This window comes from Nuphar pumila, chromosome 8 (assembly GCF_984573655.1).
Source record: "Nuphar pumila chromosome 8, dmNupPumi1.hap1.1, whole genome shotgun sequence".
In the NCBI taxonomy this organism is placed as follows: domain Eukaryota; kingdom Viridiplantae; phylum Streptophyta; class Magnoliopsida; order Nymphaeales; family Nymphaeaceae; genus Nuphar; species Nuphar pumila.
Genome location: NC_143256.1, coordinates 9601761 through 9618763, shown reverse-complemented (window position 1 = coordinate 9618763; position 17003 = coordinate 9601761). Strand labels below are relative to the sequence as shown.

The 17003-nt window shown below is 38.5% G+C and overlaps 1 protein-coding gene across 1 annotated transcript; it reads right to left on the bottom strand.

The window, feature by feature from the left end:
• Positions 1 to 4421: 4421 nt before the first annotated feature.
• Positions 4422 to 12302, bottom strand: LOC149829575 (rho GTPase-activating protein 5-like). The gene is made up of 5 exons (XM_090015587.1): positions 11341 to 12302; positions 7259 to 7379; positions 7020 to 7139; positions 5230 to 5460; positions 4422 to 5142 (listed from the first exon to the last, which is right to left on the bottom strand). Exons 1-5 carry the CDS (start codon positions 11688 to 11690, stop codon positions 4567 to 4569), a joined length of 1398 nt encoding a protein of 465 aa, XP_089871713.1. The 5' UTR covers positions 11691 to 12302; the 3' UTR covers positions 4422 to 4566.
• Between the last annotated feature and the right edge of the window lie 4701 nt (positions 12303 to 17003).

Here is a 17003-nt window from a genome sequence, read left to right as displayed (position 1 = left end):
ATTAATCATTAAAGGTCAGAGATCTTCTCCCAAAATAGATCCAGTTCTCATTTCCTCTTGTAGATCAAAACAACTATAGTCAAAACAAATACAGTCAAAACAACTATAGATAGTGCATGAATTGAATTTTTTCAAGTGAATAGTGTACTGAATTTCAAAACCGAATTTTGCACCAAATTGCACTCATTATTTCATGTGCATTTTTTCTGAGTTTTTATGGAATTTTTATTCTATTCTCTTCATTGGTGTGTTAACTGTCAACTGACCAAAAATCAGCTCAATTGAAGTTGATTTGGTCTGATTTTTAAGCGTTTTGCAAAAACTGGATTTTTAGAAATTCCAATTTCGGGACAGACTTATTTTCAGAATTTTTCCGAACTTGAAACGCTTATATCCAGAGCTTCCTGATGAATTTTTAAGATCCGTAAAATCTAACAGATTCTTGAATCTGTCAAAAATAGAACAGAAAAAAAATAATCAAATTCGAACTCCATTTGGGCATCTAAACAATCTTTTTTTGAAAACTTATCAGATTTTAATTTTGCACTATATTGAAGGCAAAACAGGCTTTTTGTTACTTAGTTGGTTTTTGATAGTTTTTTTTGTTTTTCTGCATTTTAGTTAGTATATTTACAGTAGTTAGCTTAGTTGGATTTCATTTAATTAGTTAGTTTAATTAAAAATTGCATTGTAGTTATTTTTTATTTTAATTATAATTTAGTTTTAGTAATTAATTTTAGAATTAGTTTTAGTGTAATTTTTAGATTCAATTGTCGTAATGGCTTACTAACTTTGTATTTTTTTTTTAGGTTGATAAGTTCACTACATATTACAAGGTTAATTTTGTCAAGCATGAGAAATACATATGTGGTGAAATGATAGAAATGCCCCTGACGATCTGGAGAAGCTTGATCAACTTAGTGTAGGATATGTTTTCTTTAAATTTTATTCTGTAACTTAACTGTAGTTGTTTTAACTTAGTTGTAAACTTTTATGATATTAATAAATTAATTTTTTTTTTAGAATTAATTTGAATATTGTAGTTGTTTGAATCAAAACAACTACATCTCCCAAAATAGATCGAAATAGTCATTCCCTCAAGTAGGTCATTGCATCGAGAGTCTACCACATAATGCATCCAATTCTTAGAGTAAGATAGGAAGTAACACAGTGAGGCTAAGGTATTTTTATCCAATAATTCAAGCCCATGAGTATATAAGGATGAATTATAAAAGCACAAGATTATTATCAATGTATAAATGTAAAGACTTTGGAAGCTCACCTAGGTGGCCAACTCTCCACGAAAAGAGTAGGGTGGTGAATACCTTAGATGCTAATCTGTCTCATAGGTTGGTCTTCAAAGAGGCATTTCTTTCTATCTCAATAGAAAAATATGAAAAAATATACACAAAAAAGAGTAGTACATTTAAGCTACTATTTATCCCTAGGACTATAATGTGGTGGTAGGGTCTGGTCATAAAACGACCTTCGGGGTAGGGATTGAAAACAAAAGTGTGTGTTAGAAAAAAGTCAATACTTACCTCTGAAACTTATGACAATAAGGCAAGCTTCGGTTAGGTGTTCTTGCATATAGAGGTTGGATAGATAGGGACATCCCTCCTAGATTGGGTGGTCATGTTGCTCATGATTGTCGGGTCTCAATTCAAGAGATGAAAAAAGTAAGAAATAAACCCCTTGAGGAATAAAAGCCAAGGATAAAAAGAGACTTACCTATAGATAGAATTTGTACTTGAGCATATTCTCACCCGAACCCTAATCCTTCAAAGCTCAAGTCTTAGTGAGAACCTTTGGACCTAACAAAAATTCTTGAGACTTAATCATGTGTTCTTATAACTAGTCTCTTGAAACCAAAGCGGAACTAAAGGAGAAAAATTCATATGAAGTCGAGTATTGCTACCTTAGACCAACCTAAGAGAAGGAAAGTTTAAAGTGTAGGAATCTCAAGTGCAAAAATAAATTTATTTAAAAGGTTCTAATTTTGAAAAAAGAGCAAAACTGTGTGACCTTATATGATTAATCATTCATGACTGTCTTAGGCTATCCTACTTTATCATAAATGCATGAGTCCCATTGTATATCCACCATAATGCATAAAAGAGTCTAACCATAGAGATCCTGAGTCTGAAAAATACCTAGAAAGCTTTGGTCAATGACTGAAGTATGCCTGACTCTCTTCACTGGGGCAAGAAGTCTCAATTGATCATCTTAGAAATGATATCTCTACCCTAAAGCCTTATTGGGGCAACTTCACCCTATCATGAACTCATAAGAGGTATATGACTCCTCGTATTTGCCTTCATAATCTTTCTGCAAAATTCTAAAAAAATATTCAAAGGCATCAAAAATCAAAACGGGCCTAAAAGACATAAAAGCGAGTCATATTTCTCATGTGTTATCCTTGCTTAACATGCAATTTTTTTTTTTACATTACAAATAAATGTTTCTTACATTGGCACCGACCCCACTCGACAAGACCACAAAATGGTCTTGGCAATCTAGTTATCCTTGGACTAATTTGACCTTGCTAGGTGAGATCCATAATGGTATCGACAGTCCAACTCTTCTTTTGGACACTGGCATTGACCTCACTTGGCAAGACCATCAAATGGTCTTGGCAATCCAGATGTTCTTGGACTAAACCGACCTCGTTCAGTGAGACCCATAAAGGTCTTGACAGTCCAATTCTTTTTTTGGATGCTGGCACTAAACTCGTTCAGCGAGACTAATCATGATCTTGACAATCTAGTTTTCCTTCGGACACTAGCCCAACCTTGTTCGGCATGACTGACTTTAGTCCCAATAACCTAGTGTCCCAAACATTGAGTGTCTACTTCTTTGTCATAAACTAAATCACATCAATTAATGATAAAGATGGGCAATTATAGACACCCAATTTTCTCAAGATGCCCAAAATATTAACATCTTTAGAAGAATCAAGTTGTAGGTTGGAGTTCACAAAGTGGACAGCACGAAAAAACCTGAAGGATTCGTTGAACGACTATCTCAGTTTAGCGGTCCGACAGTAGATGGTTATCTCAGTTGAGCGGTCCGACACTGGACAGCTATCTCAGTTTAGTGGTCTAACATTGGACAACTATCTCAGTTTAGCGGTCTAACCCTGGTCAGCTATCTCAGTTTAACAGTTTGACCCTTTACGACTATCTCAGTTTAGCGATCTGACCTTGGATGGCTATCTCAGTTTAACAGTCTGACATTGGACGACTATCTTAATTTATTTAACATTTGGCTTATCCTATCTCAAAAGTATGACCAGACCTATTTAGTTGTCCATCTCAGGATGAACAAACCAGTTTAGTCATCCAATCAGTTCGAGCAAATAAAACATATTTGTCTCATCTCCAATCACTTTTGCATGATTGTAAAAGAATATTCTCCTTAGATAAATTTTCATCTGTTATCCGAGGTGAGTACGGATCCATTTTCGAATCTAGAAAGTCCTATAATCCATATCCATTCTGAATGCCTATAAATAGGGACTCACCCTTAAGATCAAAGGGGAAAGAAATGAAAGACATTCAAGCGCTGACACTAAGAAGAACGAACACAAGATCGTTGTCACCCGTCTTTTTTATATTCCTCACTTGTATGAAGATTCTGCTGAAACAATGGCAAAAAACCCTCACTTTCTTGTGGAAGTGTTGTCAAACAAACGAAAAAAACTTTAAATGCTTAAAACAGACCTTGAGCCCGAAAAAGGTGTATTTTCTTTCTTTTATTTTATTTGTCTAGAAAATTTAGTTTATTTTATTAGTTTAGAGTATATACTTATACATTTTTCTTGTTTATTTGCATTATCCGATGTGTAAGTTGCGCTACAAAATCAAAATGTGTGCTCCAGCTTTACCTTCCTTCAGGCAAAGGATGATCAAAGTTCAAACAGCATCCTCACATCTTTTAAAAAGAAATTTCTGAATTTTTTTATCAACAGGGTCCAAGAAAAAACCTAAAAATGAAAAGGGATAATGAAAAATGATCCACGGAAGATGGATCCAAATGAAAGGCCATGAATTATGCATGGGGGAGAGCACGACACTAAAGGAGAAAGGGTGTCAAAAGACATTGGGCAGAGAGAGATTTAAGGAAAATCAGTTGCAAAGAGAACCATTGGGAAAGCACTTACCAGACCCGAATTTTGAAATCGGATGATCCAAAAGTCAATTCTCATCAAATCAAGCATATAGATCATATCTGGATGGTAAGATTTTAAACAAAATAGAAAACAATCTTTCCAAAAATAGATCTCTCTCTCTCTCTCTCTCTCTCTCTCTCTCTCTCTCTCTCTCTCTCTCTCTCTCTATATATATATATATATATATATATATATATATATATATATATATATATATAGGAGAGAGAGTTGCTGAACGTCAAAGTTACAATTTTGTGTTTAATTTATTTCTCAAATTGGGGTCTTCATAAATACGACCCCAAAACGAACACAAAGAACTACAGGAACCACAATGCACAAACGTAGAACTCCCACAACAACCAAATACAGGAACCAGATTCTCCTTACATCGTATCTCATGCCCATGCTTCTCCCCCTCCGACCTTAGTTGAATCTACAATTCCAAACGCACTGGTTTTCCTTCCTGCCTTGCTCAAGTGAAACACAGGATGCATACAAAGCTTCCTCACCCTATTTCTCAAATTCAGTCTATCTAACAAGCTTTCAACATCTCTATTGATATACCCAACTCTGCAACCGTTCTCAACAGTAGCCACCTCAGACTTTCTAGGTGATCCCTCGGTAGAACTTGGCTCACGTTCATCGTCAGCTTCGTACTTCTCTGGGAAGCTCCGGAAACTATCCTCAACATCACTCAGGAATCCATACTCTCTGTTTCTTAATAACATGTCTAAAACAGACCTGTCACGAAAACAACCGCTTGTTGGTGCATCATCAGACCTTGTGTTGGGTATAGCCATTGGCCTTGACGAGTTATGACGGTCTCTACCACCTGGGGATTCTGGGCAGAAGGAAAACTCTCTTGCTTTTGCAGCAGATTCCTCTCTTTCCTGGAGAGTTTTCACAACAAGAGTCTTGAGGAAGTTCATCACTTGCACTGCATGGATCAAAGCATTTAGAGGGTCGGCCATCTGCAAAAGCAATTAATGACATTTGGATCCAGTAAGATACAATAAGAGGAAACAAACTGTCAAAGAAGCCGTGGGTCACTCGATTACCTGAGTCATATTGGGGGCAAAAACCATGGCAATGTTACGTGAATTCATCTTGTTGTGATGCTCATACTGCACAACATCAGCCATCAGATTGATAGCCCAATCAAGCAGTGCTGCTTCAGTTGGTGGCAGTAGCTGGACCAGTCTGGTGCATTCTGCTTCAGTATTGGAATGCATCACCTGGTCCGGTGTGAGGGAATCCAAAACGCCTCTTGGAAGCTCTCTAAACCAAGCCTGTACAAGCCACAATGTCTTAAAGAATTTCCACCAGCCGAAACTAGAGAATAAGAGAATACAGTACCAAGAACAACTGATACCATGATCAAGATATAACAGAAAGTGAACATCAAGAGCATCAAAAGGTGAACAACCTTTGCTCTGCCAAGTCAATCTTTCAAAGATGACCCAAAAAGTTCAGCTCAGACAAAAACGGAGAAACTAACCAAAGACCATGAACCGTGTGCTTTTATAGTAATACACATATCTGTACAGAAAAGTTCCAGCAATAGAATCCACATGTTTCTAATAGAACATGCATGTACTTCTTTTATACTACAAAAAAAAACATAAGGAAAACCAAATAAAAAAGGAGACAACAGAACACATATATATATATATATATATATATATATATATATCAAGACTTCGAAGATGACAGAAGGTTATTATGGATAGCCAACCGTGACATCTCTTGATGGGACAGCCAATAAAAAGTCTGCCCAGAGAACAGATGAAGCCCACATACACAAGCCTCATATAATGTTTCTTCCATCTCCCTTCTCAGCTAACCTTCATAAGCTATCCCAAAACAATCACGATGGAAGAACCAATCACGTTATAACAAGAACTGAGTTTGGAGAGATGCCCTTTTCTTCACATGTATGGAGGCAGCAAACAGTCTACAAACATGTAAACACCTATGTCACACGGACTCGGCTCCAAGGTCGCCGCACCCGCGTCGACACGCACCGACACGGGTGCAGCTCGGACTCGGTCAACCCGACCCTGGGTGTGGTCAACGCACCCAGGGTCATTTTGGTCCATTTTCTGGAAATTTTTTTTTTTGAATTTTTTTTTTTAATTTTCTGGGCTACAGCTGTAAGGAAAAAAACCCATCACAACTAAAAAACCTGTACACTTTCAAGTTTTAAGTACAGAATGGGCACAACTCAAGTTTTTGTGGTTTTTTCCTTTATGAAGAAAGTGAATTATTACGCTGTATGAAGAAAGTGCCCAAAAGTGAATTATTCCTATATGAAGAAAGTGTACAGAATGCCTTCACAACTCATCACCTGTCCCCTAATGGGCACAACTTTGACCGAGTCTTATATATATATATATATATATAGCCGAGTCCCCGTGTCCAAAATTTTTGAAATTGCGCCGCACCCGTGTCGCACCCGCACCCATGTGACATAGGTAAACACGTATTCCAGATCACTGTTGAGGTGGGATGTTGATATGCTTGTCTTTATCAAACTAAGTCCAAGAACTCTTGACCACAACAGATCTGCCTAAGAACAATGGACTATGATTGTCTCCATAAGCACCAGAAGCAGTTGCTATATAACTCAAGCTCAATTTTCAATTTGTTTTCTTTGGTTTATGTGCTAGATGTCACAGATTTTCAAATGAAACTCTAACTGGTCGTCTTCTCATGTTTGAGGCAACAGATAATGCATGCACTATTTAAAAAACATAATGCAGAATTTGACTAACAAAAGTATAGAATATAATTAGGACACCTGCCCGTCCCCCAAAACAAACACAATTTCAGCAACTGCAAAGAGTACCTTAATCAAGCCTGCAAGGCAATGCACATCAACACCATATGGTACAATTCCCCTGTTTAAGTGGTCTCGTACGTATTCCTCCTGATCATTCTCTGCATTGATTCTAAAAATGCCTTCTGCCTTCAAGTGTGCACACATGCACATACAAAAAGATAAAAAAAACAAAGGAAGAATGGGGACACATTAAAACTCATTAAAGACTGAAATATGCAGAAGGGTTAATACAATCAAAAGCATACTTGAAGGCCTCCTTGTGAGTACAACTGCCTTTGCATCATTAGTAGAATTGTTGGAACACTGTTTCCCTTAGTATCATAGGAACATTGCATTGACTCTGCAGAAACTCCAAATACGCTGGCACTGCAAAATGAAAAACAATATTGTCAGTTATGATGATCAAAGCTTTTTCTACAGGCAAAGTCTAATGCACTAGATCAAAAAGCAAAAAAAAAAGGGTTTAATTTGCAGAAAGCAGGGAAATGGTAGCAGATAAATCTTAAACAGCAGATATAAATAAAAAATACTTAAAATTCCAGGTAACTGTAGTTGTAAGAAAAAGAAAATTGTTCGCTTAAACATCATAGCATTGAGAACAACCAACTCATTGCTAGAGGTGAGAGCTAAATAAATGAGCAGCCTAGTAAAAGGAAACACTATCAACCAAGGTTGTAAGTATCGTATTTTTACCCATATTGGTCGGACCCAAAGTAACAGCGTATTGCATCGTAAACGTATCATAATTTTTTAATAAAAAATTTCCAAAAAATCAAGAAAGATAAAAAAAATAGTGAAAATTCTAAAAAGAGTCGTATCACATGAAACAATGATGAATTGCACAAAATACAACCATAAAATCACATATGAAGCAAAAAAATAGTGAAAATTCTAAAAAAAGTCGTATCACATGAAACAATGATGAATTGCACAAAATACAACCATAAAATCACATATGAAGCATTTATGTGCCTATGAGCTGCATAAAACCTCATCAAACATCAACTAATATAGAACCATAGATAATATTGCATGCATATCTCACAAGAACAATGCAAAATATTAAATATCTTGCAATTAAGAACATGCTACAAGACTCATACTTTCATATTACATAAACAAAAATATTATGGTAATAGTTGCACTCAATTTTCAATTGGTTTTCACTCATTACTTGAGTGCGTCATTGCCATGCCAAATCATCTTATGCCACCTTTATCGAAAGAGTGTAGAACATGATTTCTACTTTGATATAAATCTTTGATTTTTGCGGATCCAACTTCGCGGTAAGTTGGTGAGGGTTGTAAGGGAGCCCCCCGAGGCAAAAAAAATTTAGAGACCAACTTTATAATTTTACTCATAATAATTTTTTTTTACCTTAACCCATTTTCTTGAGTGAAAAATAGTGAAAATGCACTTTTTTTACCTTAACCCACTTCTTTGGGTCAAAAAATGGTAGAAATGCACTTTTAATGACCCTTAGACAAATGAAGAAGTCGGCCCTCAAAAAGTATTTAAAGCGCAAAATGAAAAAAAATAACTTTCGGCCTTTTTAAAGTGCACCGAAGGTGAATCGTACAATACAACATGATAAGGGGTGTATCATGCGATACACTCGATACGGGTACGATATACGATATGAATGTGTATCGTATCGCAAAACCCAAAAGTAACGATATGTATCGTACCATATCGCACAATAAGGTACGATACTTACAACACTGCTATCAACCAGGCTTTCCACTGAGAAAAAAAATATCTGAATGATGTACATGGACTACTCTGATAAATGTACTAATTAATGCAGCAACAAGTAGAATACCTAAGCTTCTGAATTAAAAAGAGAAGGCATTATTTTCTGCCTGTAAAAGAGGGATACCAGGTGATTGAATAATCTCATACAATGCTCCAATGCATAGTCACTACAAGTTCTTCGACAAGGGTGAGTGTCATACCAGGACAATTCATCTACACATCCTAGATGTTTCAGCAAAAATCAATTATATGATCTTCACTCTATCAGCCGTAAGATGTGCAGTTTTCTTTTTTCTCCAGTGCCCAAAATTGTGAGAATAATGTTTTATATATTCAGGAAACAGACTTATGCTTCTTATACAGAATCTTAGTAGTCTATGTTCCCCATCTATGAATATTTCACAAAGATATAAGGGAAAATGGGACCATAGAAAACTAGCTCAAAAGTACTTAAACAAAATGTGCATATAATGATCACTAGTATTCAATACACTTATTTCTTTTTGCTTGTTTTATTTGAAATCCATATCCATACACAGACATTCACATGGATTTTGACATACAGCTCTTACCATAGAATCATGAAATTTGTTATAGTTTACTTAGTTGTGATTTAGACACAAAATTGGCTATAGAAGCACACTTCTGGTGTCATTGGAGAATGCACTCATCTTTCTGGAAAGTGCTCACCAAGTAGTTGAGACCACGGATCAGGAGAGAGAACATTTTAAAACTTTCGTCAAGAAAGGTTGACAAGAGCACAATAAATCATGAATATAAAGCTATATGAAGCCCATTGCATAATGTATTGGGCAAAGTCCGTATAAATAAACAGCAATGAAAACAAATCATGAAGCCCCTTATTATCGAATAACAAATTTTATTTTCGTTCAAACAGTAATGTACTTATAGTAACTGGAATTATTTTCGTCATAATAAATAAGTTAGGCCCCAGAATGATGGTTTTCCATCTCAAGTTTAAATAAAATTTGCAAGTCTCTCCCTAAACTTTGAATTTTTCTTGCAAGATATCACATACAACAACAACTACGCCTTCATCCCAAAACAATTGGGGTCGGCGATATGAACCAAAAAAGAAAATCATTCTGGGTCTTCCACATGAATCCTTCTCCTCCAATCATTTCTATCCAATGCCATGTCCTCGGTGAGGTTCAAAGCATTCATATCCTTTCCTATCACCTCCATCCATGTCTTCCTACGCCTACCCCGACCTCTTTTAACTAATATATTTTCTCATTTCTCCATCCTTCTAACTGGAGCATCATTAGGCCTTCGCCGAATATGTCCAAACCACCGTAAACGATTCTCTCTCATCTTATTTTCAATGGGTGCAACGCCTACCTTCTTACGTATCTCCTCGTTCCGAATCTTATCTTTTATTGTATTTCCACACATCCATCTCAGCATACGCATCTCAGCTACACTCATTTTTTGAATATGATGCCTCTTGGCAGCCCAACATTCCGTACCATATAGTAAAGCAGGCCTAATAGTCGTCCTATAAAACTTTTTCTTCAACCGCAATGGCATTCACATCACAATCCATATTCATATGCAGCTGTACAGAGGGACTGAGCAAATGAAGCTGCAATAGATGAGGGAGGAACCATAAAATACCACCCTATAAACGATTATATGTGATGCCAAAACCCCCGTCATGGAGAAAGCGGGACAATGAATAGATCAACACATAAACATCCTACCTTCTGGAATACCTCCATAAGGATGAGGGTGGTGTAAATGGAATGAGATCCAGACAACATCCTTGATTGTTGTATCCCACACTTGTTAAGAAAACCAGGGTAAGTTCAGATATGACACTATGGAGCAGAATGTAGTATCTCAACCAATCCCAAACTCCATGATAAACTAGTGCAACCAAACCACTGCTCACAATGCGTCTGCTTGCTGCAGAAACCCCTGTTTCCATGGAAACGCATAGGAACCCATGCGTTCTGCGGGCCCCACCGAGGCCGCGCAAATGAGGGCATCAACAGGACCTTCCCAGGTAACGTTTCCCACTGAGGATTCCTTTTCAGCAGACGAGGGCTACGAAGCAAGGCTTGCTGCAGAGCCGTCTTCCTCGGGAGGAAGAACGCAATTGGTGTCAGAAGAATGGTCGCCCGGACACAGACAGCCTGAATAGTAAGCAGCAATTTTGCGGATTTCGCAACAACGGGGGCAAAAGGGCAAGCAATTCGTGGAGCAAAATACAATAGTAGTAGTCCAAGAGCCATCAACCAACCGGAAAGAGGGCCTAAACAAGCATTGCAAAGCAGAGAAAGAGAGCATTTTCCCCATCCCTCTTCCAAGCCCTTCTTTTTTCCTGGCGGTTCTGCTTCTGTAGCCCAATTCCCTCCGGAAAAGAGTCGCATCCGAGAGGCTCACAGGACTAAATATCACAAACAATTCATGATTTCCTTACCAGATAACAGACAAGAAGACCTCAAAGGAAACACAACCAAGATCTCGGAAAAAAATCACGAAAACAGCATCACCAATTCAAGCCAAAAAACGGGTAAGGTTTAAAAAATGAAGTAGAGGAGGAGACCTGGCACTGGGTACCCTCCAAGGGACCTCGGGCTCGAATTCCACCGGAAGGCCGAGGAACCCGTTGAACCGGTCGAAGGTAACGTGCGCGACGTGCCGGACGTCCGTAGGCCGGCCGATGTCGAGCGCGCAGGCCTCCTCGGTCTCGACGCTGCAGATCAGCGATTTCCTGAGCGCGGCCACCAGTATCTCCACAATCGGCCGAACCGCCGGCGACGACGACGACGATGACAACGGCTCCTCGCCGAGCCGCTGAAAGATGAAGGGCGAGCGACCGTTGGCGACCTCCTCGTCCTCTTCGTCCACGCTCGACTCGAACACCACGCCTCCCACCGCGCCGGCCTCCGCCATACTGAATGAACCGCAGAGAGAGAGAGAGAGAGAGAGAGCACGGAAGGGTGGTGCCCACCACCGTCGGATTCTTCGTCTTCTTATTTGCTTCTTCTTTTCTTCTCTTTTCTAATGAGTCCGACAGTTGTTCCTTCCACTCCAGAGTTCCCTTCACCCTTTACGCTGTCCCTCGGGACATCCACATGGACTACCTGGATAACTTTGCCATCACATCACCATCCTTTCCCTCACCTTTCTTGTACAAGTGGGGCGCCTTATTGTAGAAAAAACTTGTTGTTCATGAACAGCTCACGTTTTGGCTTCCACTAAAACTGTGGAGTTCATGAACAGCTCACGTTTTGGCTTCAACCCTTGAAAATCAGAGTTACCCACCACCCCTCTCGGCTGTTAATTGTTAAATGCAGCTGCTCTCTTGCTTCAGAGACTTGTTCTTGCTGACGCTTCCTGCCGTGCTTACGATTACTTTACGTAGTTACTGAAGTAAAAAGCTGGTGCCCAAAAACATGGCTTGAAAGTTGAGCGGAAAGCCGCCTGGAATGCGTGAATTGTGAGAAAAACCCACAAGAAACAAGGAAAAACAGGTAGAAAAGAGAAAGGATCATCACCATCACAGCTGCCTTTGATGTCCTTCATCTTAAAAACGAACGACACCTCACTGTGAGTCATTCATTCTAAACCATTCCAATGCCATCCATTAGGAACACAAACTGACAAAAAAAAATGGTGGGGCCATCCATGATAGGCATCTCATCTCATTCATACAGGTTTGGTAGAAAATGACGTTCAGGTGTAGCTAAAAAGATACTCATCTGGTAGGGCCGACTCGTGAATGTCACTGTCCGTCACAAGGGTGCCATTCTTTGCCGCAATGTCGAAGCTGTGCGCAAGAGTGAAACCTCTAAATGAAGCCTTAATTATTTTTTTCATTGTACATAAAAATTTTATTATTTATTAAAAGAGTTGCACCTTTTTTTTCTTAAATTCTTGTTATCTTCTATATTTACTAATTGGGCTATAATATATATATATACTTAAATTTTTTTTATTGTACATAAAAATTCTATTATTTTTATTAAAGGGGTTGCACTTTTTTTCTTAAATTCTTAATATCCTCCATCCTCCATATTTTACTAATTTGAACATCCTTATGAAGGTAAAACCCACACTTCAAATGGAACTATTATCCGATTGAAGCATAAAATTGAAAAAACAAACTAGAAAAGACCCATAAAATCATGTAATGAGATATTAGTAGGGGTGGCAATCGGGTCGGGTTGGCGGGTTGGCGTGTCAGCATACCTCAACCCGAACCCGACCCGTTTATTAAACGGGTCAGGTGTGGCAAACACGAACCCGACCCGTTTAATAAACGGGTAACCCAACACGACCCACCAACCCATTTAATAAATGGGTTGGGTCGGGTAAACGGGTTTTCAGGTTCGCGGGTCAGGTTGGCAGGTTGGCGGGTCGGGTCGGCGGGTTGACGGGTCGGGCAGACGGGTTGGCGGGTTGACCCACCCGCCTAACCCGTTTATTAAACGGGTCAACCGGGTTGACGGGTTGGCATACCCCCAACCCGAACCCGACCTGTTTAATAAACGGGTTACACGGGTCGACCCATTTATTAAACGGGTTGGCTTAAGCCCAACCCGAACCCGCCTAAGAGGCTGGTTGGCGGGTAGGGTTGGCTGGTCGTGTCAGAAATTGCCACCCCTAGATATTAGTGTTTTCTTTTCTTAAAAGCACATAAACACAACAACATTTTCAATACATTGCAATTCATACTATGCAAATAGACACCAATCAAACTAGATGAACAAACTCAAACAAAACAAAATTTTTCTTTCTCCCTTAAAGGTTTTACCAACTGGAGGCTAGCAAAATACTGTCGGTGGTGGATTTTTTTTTCCTTGGATTATAAAAAAAAAAAAAGATATTATCAAAAAAAAGATATATGAATTAAAAAGAAAATATACAGCGGTTCTGAACCGCGATACTATCAAAGGGTGGTAAATATAAAACACTCTTTGTATCTAGCCATACAAACGTTGCTAGGCTACGTTTTGTCATGTGGCATAATTAGTTTCCATTTTTGAGAGGAATACAAGGGCCAAATTCATGAAAATAAACATGGTTTAGAAATTTACTAACACATCATATTGGAGTCAACCTTGACACATGAATATAACAAATTAATAAAAAAAACATGCATGATTCAAAGGTTTAATTTTGCTTTTGGAAATTAGATCGGTAAAGTCAAGTAGAGACCACCGGAAGTTAGGGCGGTTTGGTACGATGATGAAAGCCTCTATGACAAATATCCTGAGATTTAGAAAAATCTTGCGATAATATCGCGAGAAATTGCTCGAAAGTTTAAAACGGCAATTTCTTGCAAGATTTTCAAAGCGTGATAAATATCGCGAGATTTATATTTTTAACAGATATTTATCGTGAAAATCCACAAGATTTTAATTTTTAAATGTATTTTATTTATATTTTGTATAAAAATATTTTTATATATTTTTTAATTTATTTTTTATTGCCGAGATTTTGCCAAAAATGCAAGATTTATGAAAAAATTCAAAATCTCCTGAGTTTTTTATGCCGTTTTTAACTTTTGCCACTATGGATGAAAGCACTAACAAATAAAACCCACGCTTTTTTTTTACTTGAAATGAAATTTAACATTTTAGTAAAAAATAATTATTACATGTAAGCTTTGTAATAAAAAAAATGTTAAAAAATAATAAAAGGCAATTCAATATTTAGGAAGCTTATTTTCATATAGGGAGAAGCAATTGTTTCATTTTGTTCCTCACAAAGCTTGGAAGCATGGAATAAGCTTTACAGTTACATGCTATGGAGCAAACTTTCATATGCTTTAGTATATTGTAATAGCAGGATAGCATAGGAAATTTCGTGTACTAAAAAAAACAATTACTTATTTTTAAATAAGCTTCTCGAAAAATGTTATTCCATTCTTACTACTCACTTGAGTTGAGCATAAATAAAGATTTTTAGAAATTTATCTTTTATATAAAAGTATCTGTTTTAGGGTTCATAATTTCAACAGACTGGGCCAGATCCCGAACTTATAAGTGAGACAACCAAATGGGGGTACGTCGTAACATGCGTGGACAATTTCATGAACATGGTCGTCCTTACATTTTTCAAATAGGACATGGCATTGGATAGAAATGAATGGAGGAGAAGGATTCATGTGGAAGACCCATAATGATTTTCTTTGTTGGTTCATTTAGCTGACCTCAATTGTTTTGGGATGAAGGCGTAGTAGTAGTAGTAGTAGTAGTTGTTGTTGTTGTTGTTGTTGTTGTTGAAAATGATGCTGACCTAGCAACTGAATCCGTGCTTAGAGCTGATATGGTTTGGGATCCAGATCCACTGAGAGGTGACACACCAAAAATAGAGACTGATTCCGGTGACCATCCAACTCCATATTTCCATGCACAGCAGTTCCCTCAGGTACAAGCCTCCCCACAATCTCTCAAAGCGATATCAAAAAAGAGAGATGCATTTGGTTGCACGTCAAAACAGAGCAGTCGATCGGTTCGGACTGAAGAGTCTGACCCACACCAACCAGCTCTTCCACTTCGCCTTGACGCGAGTCTTGAACTGCAACGACCTGCCACCAACCAAACCACCAGGCTAGGCTTTTTTGCTTCAATGATCACAACACCCTGACCGACCAAATGACTCTAAATTCATGGTGTTCTTTGTAGATTTCTTTGGTGCTAGGCGTTTTGGATATTAATTTGGATACTTGTGACCATGTTAGGTGTGCGGTTGCAATCGGCTTTGTTATAGACAGGGACCACTAAGGTGCAGCACTAGGGGTCACTACGGCTTGAGAAACAAGACGAGCAGACATTTGGCTCGATCACTCAGCTCATGATAAGCCCGGTTCGGCTCATGATAAATTGATTCCTGTGAGCCAAACTATGAGCTCATTTATTTAGGTAAGTGAGCAGAGTATGAACATGGTGAGTTCGGCTCAGCTCAGCTCGTATAGGCTCATTTTATATATTATGCATTTATATTATATACTTAATTTGTACATATATTGTATATATTATACATCACATGCATGTATTATACATATATTATATGTACTATATATATATATTATTAAGCTTTAAAAACACTTAAAAAGCAATTTTTTTTAAGAAAAGGAGGCAGCTTGTGATTGGATCCTAAAGTTTGGCTTGTAGTAGGGCTCAGCTTGGTTTGGGATGAGTTCATGAGCCAAGACTGAGCAGGTGTACACTTAATGAGCTGAATCCAAACAGTCCAAGCTCGGCTCAACCGGCTTGTTTACTAGCCCTAGATCATGCCATCAGCCTGCGAAATGCATTATTCGCCCTAATCCAAATGAGCTTTTCGTTCTCATGCATATAAGTAACGTCCACTTTGTGTTGTGATTGAGTAGGTACTTGATGATTCTTTTTGTGTTTGTCTTTCTTTTGGACAGGAAAATAGGTATCTTGGTGATCTTTCTTTTGCAGGTACTTGTCATTTTTGAAAGAGATGAGGGAAGTGGGGTGGGGTGGGGTGAACTTTCATCATCTGCATGGCCCAACTACGACAACCAATGGAGGTTGACGTCGGGATGGGCCTTTTCTCACTGACTTGGAAGGATTAGAACAAGAAATGGGTGTGAATGTTGAAAAAAATGCTTTATCACTTTTTGTTTGTTTGTGTGTATGTGAACGAACTTGATCTTGGGGAACCGCGTGAAGACTGACAATGGGCATCTAATTGAAAAAAGCCAAACAAAAAAAAGAAACTTTAGCAGAACAGGAGAAAGAAACGGCCCTTAAAGAATTTGGATAAGGTGCAATCACATTGTTGTATCTGACCACCACCACCCTTCAGCTGTTGGGTCCCAAAGCTCACAGGCTGAATCACAAAAACGAGTAGTGGACCTTCGTCGGTGTTTTCAGACTGCTGTTACCTTTTTAGCGGTGCGTCTTTTAACCCTTTTAGTGTGTGCGCGCACATCCCCTGATGGTTAGCAAAAAAACGCGGCAAGCAGATACCATTTTTTATATATATATAAAAGTTTGGACGTAAAACGTCAGACGAAAACAGATGTGCCTAGCTCATCCAAGTGTATTGTAAATAGGGATGGCAGTGGAGCGGGGGAAAGCAGTCCCCCGCCCTGCCTCGCCCCGTTTGGACCGGGGATGAAGGGTATGAAACGGGGATGGAGGCGGGGACGAAGGTTAAAATCCATCCCCATTCGGGGATGGACTTACACTTTCCCTCACCCCGCCCTGCCCTGCCTCATCCCCG

Excerpts from the sequence above, each read along its gene's own strand:
- LOC149829575 (XM_090015587.1), bottom strand. The coding sequence starts at position 11,690 with ATGGCGGAGGCCGGCGCGGTGGGAGGCGTGGTGTTCGAGTCGAGCGTG. Across the intron at positions 7,140-7,258 it reads ACTCACAAGGAGGCCTTCAA|GCAGAAGGCATTTTTAGAAT; the intron begins GTATGCTTTTGA and ends GCACACTTGAAG. Across the intron at positions 5,461-7,019 it reads GCCTTGCAGGCTTGATTAAG|GCTTGGTTTAGAGAGCTTCC; the intron begins GTACTCTTTGCA and ends TGGCTTGTACAG.